At 34.3% G+C, this 19,690-nt stretch overlaps 1 protein-coding gene across 2 annotated transcripts in view; it reads right to left on the bottom strand.

The window, feature by feature from the left end:
- Positions 1–19,690, bottom strand: part of LOC128242916 (cholesterol transporter ABCA5-like) — a 73,531-nt gene that overhangs the window by 48,520 nt on the left and 5,321 nt on the right. For both annotated transcript variants that reach the window (XM_052960348.1, XM_052960349.1), the window contains exons 2-13: positions 14,959–15,058; positions 13,731–14,512; positions 10,607–10,793; positions 6,938–7,114; positions 6,244–6,388; positions 5,804–5,993; positions 3,800–3,867; positions 3,259–3,392; positions 2,677–2,823; positions 2,279–2,398; positions 1,104–1,242; positions 768–858 (exon numbers count right to left, since the gene is read on the bottom strand). In XM_052960348.1, the coding sequence (XP_052816308.1) occupies positions 768–858; positions 1,104–1,242; positions 2,279–2,398; positions 2,677–2,823; positions 3,259–3,392; positions 3,800–3,867; positions 5,804–5,993; positions 6,244–6,388; positions 6,938–7,114; positions 10,607–10,793; positions 13,731–14,512; positions 14,959–15,048 (2,270 nt within the window). In that variant the 5' untranslated portion in view covers positions 15,049–15,058. The remainder of the gene's footprint in view (positions 1–767; positions 859–1,103; positions 1,243–2,278; positions 2,399–2,676; positions 2,824–3,258; positions 3,393–3,799; positions 3,868–5,803; positions 5,994–6,243; positions 6,389–6,937; positions 7,115–10,606; positions 10,794–13,730; positions 14,513–14,958; positions 15,059–19,690) is intronic.

The following is a 19,690-nucleotide window of genomic DNA, read 5'->3' as shown; positions in this document are numbered from 1 at the left end:
AAAGAAATATAACATAACAAACACAAGATTTTTTTATTAGAATTGACCTAGCGACCTTGTTATGACCCATGTGACCTAGTTTCAAACTAATCAAAGATTTCATCAAGGCAAATATTCTGAGTTTCATGAAGATGTGAGTAGATATATTGCCTCTGTTTGTTCTCAAGATTTCTCTAAGATTTTACCTAATGACCTAGTTTTGACACCACATGACCAACTTCAAGAGTCTACCAAGGGCATCACTATGTCGTTCCGGACATGATTTCTCAAAGATTTGATCTAGTGACATAGTTTTTGACCTCTTGTGACCCAGTTTCAAATAGTCAATGATTTCATCAAGGAAAACATTCTGATTAAGTTTCATAAACATTTCAGCAGATATATTGCCTCTAGTATTAGTAAGATTTCTTCTAAGATTTTACCTAGTGACTTAGTTTTTTACCCCATGTGACCCACTTTTAAAATGCGGTGTGATTTCACCATTGATACCATTCTGTTCATTTTCGAACATAATCTGACCAATCATTTGATCACATATATAAAGCCTGTAAAGTGCCAATTTTACTTATTCAAGGACCATCACTCTTGCTGAACTCAGTGAAATGTGACAAAAATGGCAGGTGAACAACAGCCCATGCTGATTTATTTGTATAGGTGCTTTTCAGGGCGGGGAGGACAGGACGGGAGCAACTTTAATATAACTATCTGGGGTATAGTAAATGAAGTTATTTTCTATTTTCGAGGGTATATGATCCATAGATACTTACTTCAGATGGTAACCAATGCCAAACTTGTTTTTAAGATAAAACGACGATCCACAGCAACGAAGAGAGCCTTTGTTCACAATAGCTTTTCTGTCTGTAAATGAAATATTAATACATTTTAATGTACTCCATATTTCACCTGATCAATTTTAAAAAAAAAGAAATAACACCTGCTGAAGCAAACGTTGGATAGAAATTTCTGTAGTTATTTCAAAACTTGTTAAGAAAATCTGTAGTACACAAAAGTACACAATAGAGTTTGTTTTTTTTTGTCTCAAATTTTTAGTTTGTTCTAAATCAACAAAACAGGATTTCAATTTTCATTAAATGGTACCATACCAGCCAAGATATCTGCCTCATCCATAAAATGTGTGGTCAAAAGAATGACTCTTCCCGCCTTTTTATTCTTCAATGTTTCCCAGAGGCAGCGTCGAGCGTACGGGTCCATCCCGGCAGTCGGCTCGTCCAGAAAAATGATCTAGAAATCAATAAAAATGCCCATGCTTTAGTAATTTTCTTAATTTCTAAAATTATTTTTTGTTTGAATTTTGTGTGTATGATATTTGAGAGTGATATATCTTTATTTTTGTGTATACATTTATTCTCTTCAGAGCAGTACCGTACAGATAAATTACAACCAACCTTCAATATAATTATTATGCAACACACTTAATGAACCGCATTGCACAATTTTGGGCCTTTGGACATATTTATTACAAATAAAATAATCATTAATAAAAAATGCAAAAAAAAAGGAGAATTTTTAAATGTATATTGATTTCTTTCAAACTTCTTTTTTAAAAGATTATCATTGGCGCAAAATTTTCTTGGCAAATTATGACCATTAGTTCACTCTTGTTTCCATAGCAACCACAGATTTTGTCCCCATTCATTTCTGCATTCATAGTCTGTATTTAAAACAGCCCCAAAGATTAAAAATACAAAAATCATCAAGGATTATTTTATTTATGTTCCATAAAGATTTTATATTAGGGAATCAACTAAAATTATAAGCTAGTTGTAATATGTTTATGTTGCACGTCATTTCAATAATGTACTTTCGAAATGATGTCATGTGCGTGAGGTTGATTCTAAATGTGAAATACAATGGCCTCACTTGTAGCACGTATCTTACGCAATATACATGATATCCTCTTGAAATTTAAGTAATGCTTCCTGAAATGTCATTTAATTCAAATACCCAATAAAATAATAATTTTTAAGCCAATGTAAGGCTGAAGTGCCAAAACTGCGCGATGCGGCTCATATATATGCTAGTATATAATACAAAACACTTACTACATCTGCTTCTTGTCATTGAAGCTTCGCGCTCATTGTGTATTACATATACAATAACTGTGGGTGCAGTAATTATTACTTAACACTCTATACATGCATACCAAGTTTCATATTTAATGATTACAAAGTTATATATGTAATTTATTTAAAGAACCCAAAATGCATGGCATTGTAATAATGTAACAATGCCTTATGAAACCTAAATCAATGCTTACTTTAGGATCTCCAATGATGGAAATGGCCACTGAAAGTTTACGTTTCTGGCCTCCGCTCAGATTGCTAGCACGAACATTCTTCTGTTCCCCGAGGTCAACACTCTCAAGGGCTTCATCAATCTGGAATTATTAAACATTTATAGATGCAAGAGGCAGATGAGTAAATTAAGATCGCAAAAAATAATAGAGTATTCAAGTACATGTAAAATGCATTGAGCTATAACACAGAGCATTTAGAGGCAAAGTTACAAAGTAATGTAAAATATTTACTCAAAATGTTTGATGCTTTATTCAAATAAGTCATTAGGCCAAACTATTAAAAAGAAAAGGGAAACATCATGCATGGAATTTCATGACTAACTACATTGAATTTGAAACCACTTAAACTCTCCGAATACCTCTTTATCTACATCTAAAATTCCTTTAATGCCGCCAAACAGTCGGAGGTGTTCATAGCAGGTGAGCTCGTCAAACAGTGTGTTGTGCTGGGGGCAGACTCCGGTCATTGAGCGCAGGAGTTCAATGTCCTGGCTGTTTGATACATCCTGGTGAGGAAAAGATTAAACAAATTGCAATTAAAACGGACTAAATGTTATTCTAAACATTATGCAAATTTATTTTTGTGATCTACTTGTTACTTTTTACAAAGTTACAATACTAAGATTATAAAGTATTCCATTTATCCATTTAATCCAGGGTTATGTTATCAAAATTAAAACCAGTATAAACCGAAACCCACTCAAACTTTAAATTATAAATTGCTATATACCATCTATATGAGAGTGGTAAATTAAGTAACACATGTCAGGTTTGAATTATAATAAAATATGCATTATAAGATTACAAGCCTACAAGCCGTTCTTAAAGCTATCCAAATGACAACATTCATTTGTAAACCTAAATCCAGTTTCTAGAAATGTTTTCAATGTTTTTCTTTGGTAATTCATTGCAGTGACCATGACCATTCACCGTCTACTTACAAGCCCTTTAACCTTTGCTGATCCTGAAGTGGCGGAGGTCATTCCAGTAAGAATGTTCATCAGAGTGGTTTTCCCCGCCCCGTTGTGTCCCAGAATGGCGGTTATCTGACCCTCATACATATTCAGTGACAGGTCTGAAATATTTTGATAAATTTTCTGCGTGGTCTTTTGATAAAAATATTCCATCAAGTGACATAAAGGTCTTTTGAACAGAGCATACTATATTTTTCTTTTGATATTTCTTTATATGTAGGAAATTATTTGTATAATTTTGGACATGATACATAAATAAGGAAAAAATAAAAAATGTTCGATTTAAGGAGAGGAAATACACTGATCTTTTACATCCTCCTTGAAATCAAAAGACGGCCTAGATCAACAAAACAGTATTTTTCTCGTGGTTCCTCATAATGGACAGCAGTTCTGGTTTCTACCCAGGAAATGGACTTGAGAGTAATTCTTCACAATCAAGCTTAAACTAAAGTAAAAAAGTATTTCCAAACTTAAATTAGGACATGGATTCTCAAAAATGCAAACTTACTGTTCACAGCTTTCACCTCTTCCTTCTTGTTTTCGGTACTTTTGTAGATTTTAGTTAAGCCTTTGATTCTAAAACAAAATTTAAATAATTAATAACATAAACTTTAATGCTATGATATTGGAATCACCTTCTCTCATTTTTCTTGGACAAAATTCTGACCTTATTCACAATTCATCATTTAACCAATAGCAATACATCAGTTTTACCATACACTCATTTTGTAATACTCCAGGAGGCGACTGTAAGAGTACATAATCATTACATTTTTCCACGGTTAGGATAACACCATTTAGGGGTGAGGGAAGGGTCTAGTTAGGCTGTAGGCCGCTAAGCCTGCAGACTTTTATAACCATACCACGGAATTTACCATCTGCAGATTGACATAACATTTCGACGAATTAATGCCCGCACGGGCGTATCAACCCCAGCGCTGTTAGAACTGGTCAACAACCAAATTTACATTAACATTTACATTTAAATTACCTAGTAACCAATCTGCTTAAATAGCTGCGGACTGCGTTCTGCATATTAAGTAGCTTGCTAAAAGTAGTGCTGTATTAGTATTCATACTATGTTAAGCGGTTAATATTGTGCGAATAAGCTGCGTTTTTGCGTAATTGCCCAATTAAAATCATAGAAAACGCATTTAATTTAATAACAGTATTAAACACAATATATAAAGCAGAATACGCAAATAGTTTCAAAATGAACAGGTATTAAATCAAAATAAATGCATGTATATATCTGTGTATTGATTTTGGTCGCGCCAGAGAACTAAATACTATCGGTTTAAAATAGAATCTGGGTCATCGCACAGGTTTATTCCCATAAATTAACTCAGAGAACTCGTTTAGACCCGTGTTGAAGATGCGATTAAATGCTCATTTAGCGAAAAAGATTTTAAACTAAAATGTTTTAAATGAAATTATAATACTTCTTATCCTATAATAAGTTTTTTTAGGTATTTATAGTTTGTTTATAAGTATACATTACTTCTATGTTTAAAATAGCCTAAATCAGCTCTTACTAGACAACTTTGTATTAAAGTTGTTAGTTCGTCCTTACACAAAATAATTGGTTATTGGACTGTGTCGCATCAAACCATTTCCTTGTGTAAACAACTTTTAACCATTACTTAATGCAAATTATACACCTTCAGAATTAAAATCAAAGCGCATTAAGCGTTGACAGGCTTTCATCCAGCTACGATTTGTGAGTATAGTCATATAATGCCGAATGGAATGGAAAGTGTGTAAAGATTTCTCAGTTTGTCTCAGTAATTCTGGAGGGCAATATTAAGATACATCGCTACATACAGGGAATGAATAGTATGTGGGTGATTCGATATTGATGAATTTTGCGTGAGGATCCTATCATAATAGAAAGGAGCCGTAAACACTAAATTAATTAACATGTCCAATGCATTTTGTTGGATGCATCTGGTTTTGCGGTCATACCCTGGTAGTAATTAAATATGACTCAGTCATGTTTAAAGTGTAGAGTAGATCTTACTAAAAATGCCTAAATGCTTTATCTATGGCAGAACATTGTTTATGAAACCAATATTTCAGTAAGGTTTTATATGCAATTGAGTATAACTCCATACCTTAGTAATTATTTGGGTATTCCATATATTAAATGAGTACGTCAAGTGACTGATAATTCATGGTTTTGATTTAATTATTGCTCATGAGCATGTATATACTATACCTAGATGTTTATGTTAATATGTTTAACAGTTACATGACTATACTCACAAAATGTTGCAGGCGGAAAGCCTTTCAACGCTTTAAGTGCTTTGATATTATTTATGCAGGTGTCCACTAACACCAAAGTGACACTTTCTCATATCCTTCCAAAATTTACATAAGTATTGGTTTCTACCTTGGAAAAAGACTTAATATTATAAAGCATTATATTCTTAAATGTGTCAGATTTTACCATGAATGAGATGAAAGAAATTTAGTTAAGAACAAACCAACCATTACTCCTTGAATATCTCACCTGACAGCAACCTTGGACTTCATATTCGCAGGGACAGGCTCTACATCCACTCCGTCACCTGACATATCCTCGATCTCCTCACAATCAAGGTTCCCATTAGAGTATGACACTCTTACATTATGGCTCTGCCCGGAACACCAGTACGATGGCTGGAATATGTAGTAGGGCTTCCGACGTGGTCCATACTCTCCTTTATAATATTCAAGATAGAATATGTGATTATAAACTTCCATTGACCAATCCAGGATTAAACATTGAGGAGGGCTACTTTTAGTCTAAAGTGGTGCATTTTGATATAATTTATAAACATTCTTTCTATTGATTTTTTAGTTTCTGACAGTAAGACATAAGAAAAAAATGACAATGTGTGGTTAAGTTGACAACAGATACAAAGTTTCCTAAACACTTGTTGCACAAGCCAACTTATGTAGGTAACTTACCAGGAATAATGTTGTCAAAGTATATGGCCAGCAGGAAGTAGAGAATGGAATCCAGCAAAAGCATGCACAGTGGGGCAACGAAAGGGAACTCTCCGTGACGGGCCGTTTCTGCCGTCAACCCTCCATTTAGGTCTAGGTAAATGCCCTGGTAACAGAAAGGACTACTTAAAGAAGACGAAATTTGATGATTTATTTGACTATAATAGTATTTCATCAGACAGGAAACCCGTAACCGCTACCTAAGATTAGTATCATTGGAAACCATTTGCATATACAGAAAGAATATATGATATATATAGAACAAACTGGATTCCTTGTCTGTGAAAGAGCCAGAGAGGACTCAACCTATATGTATCATTTCACATTGGTTGTATTATCAAAATATACTCATATGGCATACAAAATTTTGAGGAGGGGGGTGGGGGATCCTCCCTCAGAATATCGCTCCATTCCCCAGTGTAGTACTGGTAATGCTTCTAAAAGTAGAACATGCTTAAAATTGCATGTTCCTGAGCAATAAAAGGTTAAAATCCCCTTGGAATTATTTCAGAAATATGGCATAAATGAGATATTGATGCGTTTTAGATGCGTTCAAAATCCCTTGTGCTAGGGTCAAAATTCCCTGGTTTTCAAAACAAAAAACCTAGGGAAGGTCTCCAGAAATATGGCATGTACACTATGGCTGTATCCTAACCTGGTCCATGCCGAGAGCAAAGGCTACTGGAGACAGGAGACACATGAGCCAACGACCGTACACAGGTATGGAGTAGGAGACACTGCCTGTTCCCGCTTCGTATTTCCGGGTGAGACTCACAGCCAGGTACAAACAGCTGGTGATCATCGTTGCCATGCTAGCCACAACTCCTGCACTCTGAAAGGAAAGAGAAATGCTTTAAATACAGCTTTATGCAGATTAAATTGGTAGACCTTTTGTAACAAGCATCTGTCTATTTTAAAACTTTTTTTTCTGGAAGTATTTTGTAGTGGGTAGCAATATGACAAACGAGGTACATTGAGTACCTATCAGATAAGAAACTAAGTGTTATCACTCATGTTTCTGCTGGGATTGCAGGACGGATTTACCAATTAATCATATAGAAAGGTTCTGACGAAAACAACCGTAAAGTTCCATTTAGTCATTATTTATGTGGATTAAATACACTTGCATGCTGGCTCTTTTAGATCCATCCACGCAAACACTAAAATAATTATTAAAACAAGGGCTGTCACAGACTATTTCACCCCTTTGAAAAAGGATTTCTAAGGGAAATAATAAATGCCATAATTTGCATTACATACAAGATATCTGACTACATGTACAAGTTACTAGGTTGGATTGTTTAGGAGCCATTGTTTCAATGAAAAAAATCAAGTAATTGTTGGGATTTTGGCTTATAAATGCTTACATGCAAAACATTAACCAGTCAAATAATAAAGGTAGCTTGATTAGGTAAGTAGGTTGAATAGTTCTATGTCTTACATTTCATTGCAATACATGAAGTATTTGCTGTGCTATTAACTTATGCATGCTTACATAAAAAATCTTAATCAGAATTTCTAAGTCAAATTATAAAGGGCCATTACCTTATATTTCATGCAAAATAAAGATATCTCACTTGATTAATTAAGGTATCAAGATTCCATGCAAAAAATCAAGTGGTTGCTAAGACATTGACTTAAGTGTGCTTACTTTCAAAATCTCAACCAAATTTATAAATAAAATAATAAAGGGCTGTTATTTGCGTTATTTTCAAGATAGAGTTATGTCACGTGACTAATTTAGTAGGTTTGATGGTTGGGAACACTTTGACACTTTTCTTAAGTTCTAATACAATACAGGCTAAACCCATTGGCTCGAAATTCTAGGAACCAGCCAAAATGCTTTGAGCCTCGAGAATATCGAGCTAAGAGGGAATGCTTACTAAATGTGTATTTTTCTGTGATATTTTTAAAAAAGTCATGATTATCTTGTCTTTTATTTTCCTACATTATCTCTAAGAAGAGTATTTATTAGCAGACAAATCAAGGTGCAAAATTCTTACCAGACAGACAGACAGGGACGTGAAAAATGACATTGAGCCAAGCTTAGAGATTAAAGCGTGAAAGTCTTACAAAGGACTGGGAAAATGACAACGAGTGTGGAGAAAAAGTAACCCTTGAAAAATCGAGTGTGGAGAAAAAGTAACCCTTGAAAAATCGAGCCATCCGATCTAGTTCTAAAGGAACATATAGAAAAAAATATTGGTCCTTTTTATCAAGTTCGAGCCTATGAAGATACTGAGCCAAGCGATATCGAGCAAACGAGTATTGGCTGTATGCGATATTGACTTAAATGTCCTTACATCCAAAACCTTAAACAAGGTGTGACACTCACACCAATGTCCGGTAGAGTAGAAAAGCTAATGAACAATAACTATTTCCAACCAAGGCAAAGATAGAGAGATTCCCCATGACTCTGAAATTGTTATACTATTAAAGGTCAAATAAAAAATGGCTTTCAGTTCAAATTTGTTAAGTTATACATGAATGTAGTAATCACAAAGATGTATGTTTTGTCAAATTGAAATTGCTAGTTCTGTAACATAAAAAAACTGTTATTTTCCAGCTGCTTGTATCAACCTTAACCAGGTATAACATTATTAACCTACATGTATAGTCAAAATTGCTGTTAACAAAATGGTCTTTCATAAAAGTGTGGACTTAATATTTTTGTGCTTCTTTTGACATGGTGTTGAATGCAAAACAAGCAATATTTATCATTTTTTATCGCACATAACCATCTTACTAATAAATAAATAACTAGAAGCGCTGCAATGGGACGAAACCAGGATTCTAATATGGCCGATAAGAAATTATAGCCAAATAGTTTCTTATATAACTTAGGAAAAAGTAGCAGCCTTTACCTTTACTTTTATCAAAAAAAGACGTAACTGAAAATTACTTTAGCTAATTAACTATCTTATGTATTAAGTTTCCATTGATTCTAACTAAAGTTGTTGGGCGGAAGCCATATTTCTATTGTTAGTTACAGTGACTTTGATCCCACCCCCTCGAAAGCAATCCTGCAAGCTCTTTAAATAAGCTACCGACACACCAACTTCCATAACTATCCATCAAAGCTAGCTTAAGTTATTGGGCGGAAACAAATGTTTGATGCCTATCCGCCCGTCTGCCTCTAGCCTAACGACATTGCCATTCTAATAACCTGTTTTTTCATTGAAAACCTGGTTAAAATATGTCAACTTTGTGCCACTGAAGCTTTGTTAAATTAAGATATCAGGGCAGCTGGTTAGCATTAATTAACATTGATGTTCTAGTAAACTTTAAGTTTATGTTCTGATGATCTTTAAGTTGATATTCTGGTAAGCTTTAAGTTGATGTCCTGGTAAGCTTTAAGTTGATGTTCTGGTAAGCTTTAAGTTGATGTTTTGGTAAGCTTTAAGTTGATGTTCTGGTAAGCTTTAAGTTGATGTTTGGTAAGCTTTTAGTTGATGTTCTGGTAAGCTTTAAGTTGATGTTCTGGTATGCTTTAGGTTGATGTTCTGGTAAGCTTTAAGTTGATGTTTTGGTAAGCTTTAAGTTGATGTTCTGGTAAGCTTTAAGTTGATGTTTGGTAAGCTTTAAGTTGATGTTTTGGTAAGCTTTAAGTTGATGTTCTGGTAAGCTTTAAGTTGGTGTTCTGGTAAGCTTTAAGTTGATGTTTTGGTAAGCTTTAAGTTGATGTTTTGGTAAGCTTTAAGTTGATGTTCTGGTAAGCTTTAAGTTGATGTTTGGTAAGCTTTTAGTTGATGTTCTGGTAAGCTTTAAGTTGATATTTTGATAAGCTTTAAGTTGATGTTCTGGTAAGCTTTGAGTGGATGTTCTGGTAAGCTTTAAGTTGATGTTCTGGTATGCTAAAAATTGATGTTCTGGTAAGCTTTAAGTTTATGTTCTGGTAAGCTGCTGTTTTGGTTTTGTTTAAAGATTTAGGATGTACTATTACTCCCAAATAAGATTTACCACAATTGATACAATTGTTTTAATATGCCAAAAAGGATGAATAAGTGTCGGCATTGTTTTCATGAAGGATAACGAGTTTAAACTGTAAGATATATGCCGATAACATGATATTTCTATTTAATTAGACGATATTCACCAATCATTTAATGTTTTTGTGTTTTCACCTATTCAATACACAGCTACAATTTATTTATCAGTAATCAATATTTTCCATAAATGCATTATTTTGTAAGTAGTAAAAGGCTTTTCACTCAAAATTTATGTTTGTCAAACATGTGTATGTATTGATTTTAAATAAGAGTGTCACAGTCACTTTAAGCTTCTGCTTCTGTTCTTATTATCAAGTTATGTAAAAAAATCTTACCATGGCTTTATTGAAGAATGGTGCCAGCATACAAGCGAGGGATATCATGGAAATGCCATATATGATGAGGAAGATGAAGAACAACCCATAGTTGCTGTTGGGGAGGAAACTTGCCGCCACTGCGATAATGGTCACAATCACCGTGACAACCACTGTCGTAACCATGAACACAGAAAACGCTGATATCCTAAAAAAACATGCATAAACATTATATGAATACTATGTTATATTAAAACTAGCCGCCACCGTGATAATGGTTACAATCACTATGACAACAACTGTTGTTACTATATATACTATAAAAGGAAACTATGGACAGAGAACATGCAGATATACTAAAAAATATACATGAACATTATATATACATTATATAAGGACAGAAGCTGCCATCGGGATAATGGTGACAATCACTGTCGTTACCATGAACATGAAAAACGCTGATATCCTAAAAATCCCATCACAAAGGAAATAATTCATAAGACTACCACTTTGGTTGAATGACAATGACTATTTGTGTAACATATAAATTTACATTTTATTTTTTATTTCTTGCGACCATGGTTGAACATTAGTAGATGTAGATCAACTGTTAACTTTTCAAACCAAAAATAAATTATTATGAGTTTAGTTTAAAGAAAGCATGTACTGTTTAGCACTGTGTGCAGGACAATATAAAATTATGAAATGATATGTATAAACTGATTGAATAGACAATTAGACACTTTATAGCACCATTTCATGATCAAGTGTTGTTTCCTCTGACCAATTAATATTTCATAAATTGTTTTTATAATATACAAGAGGGCCATGATGGCCCTAAATAGCTCACATGAGTGTTAAACCTTTGTTACCACTATAGACAATGTTACACACCAAATGTCTTGGCTCTACTCCCTAAAGTTTCAAACAAGAACATTCTATTTTTTCCTTTTTTATCTCAATGTAACACAGGAGGCCCTCCAGGCAGGGCCAATTTTGAACCAAGGCAACAATCTTGGGAGAAGATTATTAGACAATGCTACACATCAAATATCTAAGCTTGATATTTGTTTTCAAAATTGAACACATCATACAAAATTCATTACTGTAACTTTGAATATAAAAAAAGTAGGTCAAGAGATCACTTGCCAAGGTCAATATTGATATTTGTTTGCAAAACTGTACACATGGTCCAAATTTAATTGCGGTGGTTTCAAAAATAACAAGACGAATTTCGAAGCAAGACATCAAAGATGCGGCAGAATAGGTTTAAGTGTGAATATATGTTTTCACCATAATTCGAATAAGGATAAACATGCATAAGTTTTAACACTTAATACACATTGTATATAAGTGATTGAAAAAAGCGGGCATGACATGCGTCATATTGTCAGAAACACATTCAAGAGTAAACAATTGTTAACATTCCGAATAAACATGGACATAGCCGAACTATGACGGTGAATTATTTAGACTGGTACCTTGCATTATCACTGATAAAATTATTGATGTCGGGTCGATTCGGCCGAGATATCATTTCGGCCTGATCCTTTTCGGCCTACTTTTATTCATTAATGTTTATTTTGAATCGTGTGAATTACGCTTTGAACTTTCATTTTATATCAGTTAAATTTAAATTGTGTTAATTTCATTATTGGACTTATATTTGTTAGTAAAATCGTGTGAATTAAGCTTTGTACTTCCATTTAATATCACTTTAATTTAAAATAGTCAATTAATGTCGTGTTAAGGCACTTATATTTGTTATCAAATGCATAATTTAAACTATTATTCACAATATGCCCATAAATTCTCACATGCTTATTTACTAGCACAGTGTGTATATAAATCGTTTTCACAGACAGCAAATTTCTAAAATAACGAACTCGTATGACCGGCGACCAGTCAATACAAAAACACAGAGAATAACTTTTTTTAATTTCCTATTTTAAACATTCGGCTTATTCGTTTTATATGACGTTTTGGAAGTTTTACACGCATCAAAACAGTTATTGACGACAAATTTTAAATAAAGTTGAAAACGAGTTAATATCATTAACAAATCTTTTTTTCATAACTAAAATTTATCCGTATACACTTCCCCATTGAAAATTGCAAACATGTATCCCTATAGACGCGGCCTCCAGGCCACGTCTAATAAAGTAGGTCAAAGGGTCACAGTCAAAGTTATCCAAGCATTGATATTTGAATAAACTTGGTAGAGGGCCATTAACAAATAGCAAAGGCCAGTGCCTTGTTGTTTGAGACTAGAAAAAAATAAAAGTTTTTTATATATAAGTCTATTGGAAACTTGTGACCTCTGGTGCGAAGCCAGTTTTGATTCCAAAGGCATAATTTGAACAAACTTGGTAACAGACCACTATTTGTTGCTACAAACAAATTGTCAATGGGCTGGTCCAAGCGGTTTAAGATAAGAAGATTTTCAAAGATGTTCCTATGTACAGGTAGGTCTATAGGAAACTTGTGAACCGTGGCGTGGCCAGTTTTGACCCCAGGGGCATGATTTGAACAAACTTAAGGTAGAGGTCCATCATATGATACTGCATACCAAATCTTAAAACTAGAGTTATCACTGGATGTGATTAATACCCCACAAAAAAACAAGAGGGCCATGATAGCCCTATAACACTCACCTAAGCAAAGGGACACAGCTCTGTGATAAAGCATTAAAAATAATTTCCAATTTAAACATATCTTCAGTTTTATGATATCACTGGTCCATATCATATTTATGCCGGTCCGGACTTCACCAAAAAGGTAATATGGACCACTGACGTCATAAAACTGGTAAGTGTGGAAGGTGAATGGACCTCAGCTCACACCTCGGTCCATTTACACTTTCGGTGGCTGTCTGGCCGGTCCTTATAATGTCAGTGGTGTGTAATTTTTCTTAAATAGTGGCCATCTTATTAAGATGCAGAAAACAAAATATTGTCAGATCAAGAATTTTAGATAAAATTAATGTCAGCATTACAAATTGAACAGTTTGCTGCAAAATCAAATAAGCAACTGCATATTCAACTATTACCTTTGAAATAGATATTTTTATCACACAGAAATAGCGATACTACCATTAACAATATGTCTCAACAATATATTCTGACCATTATGTAAAGTGCCTTACCAGAACACAGAGGTCTTCAGCCCCATCATCTTCATGCCTTCCTTAATTTTTTTCTCTTTCTCAGCGACAAGCGCCACTGTGAAATAGCTGACCAAGGGGAGATAAGCAAGGACAAAATACATGGATGACATGATCAGTATCCAGGAATTGTCAGCCTGAAAGGCTGGCTTGGGGAGCATCTGAACGGAGATGTTATTGGTTGAATAGGATACGCCATATTTGTTCTTTATCAGAGCAGCGTCGATGGCTGTTTGCAGTTGAACAAATCCGTTGAACCAGTAATAATTGACCTTGCAATTTCCGTCATGCTGAAGTCCATTGTCATTCACTTGTGTATCTCCATCTTTCCTTCGGCATTCACTCTGGGGAGTGAACAGGCCACTGTACTGTGAGGACGGCACTGAATCCTTAGCATAACGCAAAGCATAACTCATATTTCCCCTTCCTCCATAATTGAATATGATTCCTGCAAGCACGCTGGTGGAGTTATTGAGAAATTCATTTTCTGCGTCTGTTTTAGTTTGAAAATATTCGATATTCAACTTTCTACCGTAGGTTGCATTGAAAATGCTTGAAAACTCGGTCATAATGGCTTGCACATTTAAATCATCTGGGGTGACCAAAAGTCGCTTGGTGCCAGTTTCCCCAAGAAAGCTGTTGACAAAGGTTTCATTCTGGATGTTGTAGTCCGGAAATCCGCCAAACTGTGGCAAAGGATCTTGTACTATTGTTCCTTTAATTGCCGCCAAAATTGCCACGTACATTACCGGAGAAAAGAATTCCTTTAACAAAAATATATTAATACTAAAATAAATGAATCATTCAATATCTTTAACATCTGATAAACTGATGAAGACTTTTATTTAGTGCTTACAATAACTGATGCTTTAAACAAAACTTGAACAAATACTGATAAGAAACCACTTCACTTTATTTCAGTAAAGCTTTCTTGTGTTTTCTTTTCCTTTTTTGGTACTGGCTTTAAAGAAGTATTCAAATCAAAACATGTACGGTACATATGACAGACTGTAGATGTGCACCATCTACCAAATTTCAGTAAATAACATTAGTCAGTTCACCCCTCCCCATACTTGAAAGAAGGGAACAAATGAACAAGTATATACTTTATCAATATATAAATTATACAACAAACATGGGTATATGTATTGATCAACCCAACCGACACCCTTACCTAAACCTATGCTCATAACTTGTAAATACGGCCTACCCAGAATGTTGTGTTCATATTTCTCCGTTTCAGCAATAACGTTTTCCATGTTATTGCCTTGAACTGGCCGAACCATGTCGCCCCAGCCATCTTGTCGGTCCTGAAAATATTTGTATTTTTTATATTTGCCATAATAAAATCTGAATTTGAGCATGCAGTCAAAATTCAACATCAAACCTGTGTATACCTGCTTTGGTACACTCAGGTATTGCTACACAAAACACTTTACCATTGCCATGGTTATTTATTCTTGTGATTATGCAGACTGCATGACTCTAGAATTTGTGCAAAACAAATTTAAGTGTAAATTTTACAAACAGTAAAACATGCAATGTGTTCAGTAGGGATAGTGTTTATGAATCATACATGTAAGCATACTGTTTTGTTTTGTATGCCTTTTGCAATGCAGCCGGACACTGCAAGCGGGTAACCAAACAGCAAACATTTGCCGCAAACACGTTTACTGAACTGATGCCAGTTAACGATTCTAGATATAAAAATATGATTTATGGACAGTGACACTGATTTTAAGTTCCGATTCAATAATTTTGAAGCGTAAGAACAATTTAAAGAATTATACTTAACTTCGCCACTAAAATTGCTAAGCAACAACGGTTATTTTAACAGTGCAGCGAGCCTAAATATTTGGACACTTTTAATGAGCTCTTTTTTCCTAATGGAATGTATCAAACACCACAAAAAATGACATCAATTGATGTAAACAAACAAACACAACATTTTTGTTGTAATTGCAGCACTTAATATATGTGCAAATGCAGACAATCAAACCACTCAAAACGGCTTTATCATATATCATAAAAAATATATATTTATCATATATATATACATTTGTATACCACTTTCATTCTTTAGATAGAGGTGTGAAATGGATATTTTCAAGTTCATGCCCTTAAACTCAATGAAAATGTACTACAAGACATTGTTTTTCCCATGAATTCAGAAGGTTGACATCAAGTCCTCATAAGACAAACCAATAATATTTAAATTTGACTACAATATGAGAAAGCCATTAAGGGATGACAAATATTTTTCGCTGTCAGTTGCCTTGGGTATACATTCTACGTCAATCCTAACTTTGAAGAGTGAAGGAAATTGATTAGTGGTTTGACTCAATTTGTTCACACACAGTGACGCATTTCAAGATGTTTATTATGGTCAACACAGGGCATTCTAGTGTTCAACAACAGATATGTTACATACATTTTGGTTTCTTTTGAAACAATCAGATGTCATACGAAACATTGATTGCACCAACATGTATGGTATCACCATATGCAAGCAGGTTAAATTCAAGCTAAAAGCTGTGCTACATTGACTTATAAGGACAAACAGTTATGCTTCAGAAAAGATAAGTTACAGAGTGGTTTCATGAAGATCTTAATTCTTATGTGTTTACGTGGAATTTCACACGAAACAATGTCCTCCTTGTCAATTTGAATGTTTCTATTTATATAACAAACATTATTCTTGAGTGATCTATTTCAATTCAAAATGGACGAATCTACCCTTTGAAACCAGACATTAGACCTTCCACAGGAGTGCAGTGTTTCCTTTCTTTGTGATATTATGTTAAAACGGTTTGTACATGACCAATTATTGCCATAAGGAATAATACTACCAGTAACCATTCATAAATTATTTACGATACAGTAATTTTAAGCCCAGTTTTCACTGTCCCAGTATGGCTCCCCAGTATGGGATGATCCGTGATGAACCCTGTTGATCAAGCTCAATCTGGCAGACTGTCCCGGATGATAGTGGGAGGAATAGCAAGAACCAGCATTATCTGGCGAAGTTAGGATCAGACAGGGTGTAGTTAGTTAGCGTCAGATAAATTCACGGTGTGTATACGCTGAGAGCATCGACCATCAGCAAGATAAATTATATGATCAAGACCAGCAACAAACCCGAGTTGGTAAACTGTCAGCTACAGTTGGCCCATCAGATGTTGAACTCATGGTGCCATATAGTGTATTCTACATCACACTTTTCCTAACAGGCGGGTAGTTCTTTGTTCTTGGCATTTTAAGACGTTTCAACTTTTTTGATAGTGGGACAATATGGGTAACATCGGGGGGAACGGGAAACTCACCGGCGCAACACCGTAAATCCACTGTGCCAGACCGGGGTAATCCAAGATCAAACAGGGGCATTCGACTTCTAAACAAGGAGCACTCCAAGACAGCAACAGGAATAAAAGAATGCAATTTTCTTTGTGATACAAATGTACCGGATCAACCATGTAGGTTAGTTTTCACTGGGAGATATCGTGGCCCTGGTATTGTGTTTTTCCCTTTGAGTATCCCACCTTAAACCCTATAAGGTTGCTTAGGATTATCAGGGCTTTTTCTAATCATTTTGGATAGTCGAACCTGTGGGTAATATATAAAAAGGCCTGGTTATGGGATAAATACTAAACCTTGAATGTCTCTGTGAAATGTTTCAAGAAAAAGCAAGATGCTTAGGCCAGAGTTTTTTTATCTTTAGATTTACGGGAGCGCCGTACCTAAATATTGCAAAACCCAAATAAAAATAAAATTCATTTTCGTAGTTTTATTTTTATTTTTTCCGACGAACGTTGCTCCAATGTTAAGAAGAAAATAAAATTAGTGTTCTATAACCCATATCCCAGAACCAACTGGTGTACCAATTGTCATTAATTATAGGTCTTTTTACTGCACAAACCACGTAAACCAGTCGGAAATACGCGGGGAAACAGAACAGGTACCCGTTACCATAACAACGTCCTGTCAAAAGTGAAAGTAGTTTTTGTCATACCCCTTATTTCTCGCAATTTCTGCAGCTATATAGAAATGTTTTACAACAAAAACGTTCCGATGTTTATGTTTCATTAGTTAAATCAAACCATGGAGAACTTAAAGCGTGTTTATTGTGATTTTTTTTTATAAATTCAGTATGTTGTTCGCGTTTCGTGGAATGATTGCGAAACTTCCGGTCAAAATAAGGAGACAGAAATTCTTGGGTTGTTTTGTCGTCTATTAAAAGTCGTTGGCGCACGTCGTATATTAACAAGGATGAATTGGATTACAGTGCAAAAATGTATAGCTTCTGACAAACACAAACTGCAAAATGATATCGTGTTCATCATAGTCAAAATGGATATTTTTTCTGAATTTGACTCTGGGGAGCATTGAACACACTACTTCACGATCACATATTTGAAGAGAAAAACACAAGGTATCGTGATATTCGTAGTTGTTAATTAGTTTAATAATGATTTAGAATTTAAATCGTTATAGAGTACTGAAAATGATGTAATAATAACATAGTGTGTGTTTCCGATAAAACCAAAAATCTGAACATAAGATATCTGGCAGTCAGTGCAAGAAGTCAAACTTATCCGTTGCTTATTGCCAACGGACATAGCTGGAATTAGAAGGATATTTTTCAGGACTGATTCTAAAATCAGTTCTTAGACCTGGTTTTTTGAAACATATAACACTTGTCAAATTTATCTTAATGCTCCCGAATTTTCTTTGGTGAAGTACATAAATGTAGATTTTGACTGTCTGTGTATCTGTAAGCCCTGTCAAACTTTGAAGTGAAGAGGAATTTCCATCAGGGCGTCGACTTTTTTGGTTATTTTTTCTATATCAAATCCACATCACGGTAAATTGTCACGGTACTATTTCGTTAAAAACACATTTGACCTCCTTATTATACCGTGTCTGAAACTTTGTTCAATGTTTGATTACTTCACAATGGAAAGGATATGCTTATACTGTGGGCAAAAGGTTAGAAATGGCCATTTAAACTTCTTTATTACACTGACATGACTGTTTCATAAAATCCATGGGTTGATAATATATGCACCTCATATGCATAGATGCATTCGAACAAATATATACAATTAATTTCAATGAGCGCTTGAACTCCACAGTGTTGAGGTCAATATTTTCAGTCATTAAAAGGATCTTATAATTATGCTTTTGAAACTTTATGGTGATCTATCACCCTTTTTTCAGCCTATGAAATAGCTGACACAAGTAAGGTGTGTTTTGTCTTCATGATATAAGAAGATTTAAAAAATAAAAAAAATCGGAGAAAAATCCGTTTTATTTTTATTTATTTCTCCTTCGGGACATTTTATGCATTTTATTTTTATTTTTATTTCCTCCTCCTTACCCAACTTTTTGAAAAATCTCCCGTAAATCTAAAGATAAAAAAACTCTGGCCTTATCATGTTTATAATGATATTCTTCACTACCTGACATTTAAGAATCTCTTTATTTGTTTGTTACGGTATTTATTTTGAGTTTGTACCATAACTAGTATTCCAATTAATGTTATGCTTGTGCATTTTAATGTCAAAATTTTCTTTATCAAAGAATATTACTACACTTCATGCCTTCAAGTAATTCTTCTTGTTCAATACTTATCAACAGATACGTTACATTTTTGGGAAAATGACTTCATTTTTATTGCAGCAATATTTGAAAACATTAAACTAAAAGCATTAAAGGGTTGCAAAACATTAATTAATAACAATGATAAAGCGAATGAAACAATTTTGTAACAATGTTTTTCAACTCTTTTAAATATCCCTAAATGGTGTTATCTCTACTGTCTTCCTGGTGCGGTGAAATTTTTAGTTGTATGTAACCCCCCTTGTTTGTTACTTCCCTTTGTTTTGGTATCGCCAATACAGTCAATATATACACAGAAATTTCAGAATGACTTGATGGTAGTA

The sequence above is a fragment of the Mya arenaria genome, chromosome 8 (assembly GCF_026914265.1).
Source record: "Mya arenaria isolate MELC-2E11 chromosome 8, ASM2691426v1".
In the NCBI taxonomy this organism is placed as follows: Eukaryota; Metazoa; Mollusca; class Bivalvia; order Myida; family Myidae; genus Mya; species Mya arenaria.
The sequence above is the reverse complement of the archived record's forward strand: the minus strand, read 5'-3'. Positions and strand labels throughout refer to the sequence as shown.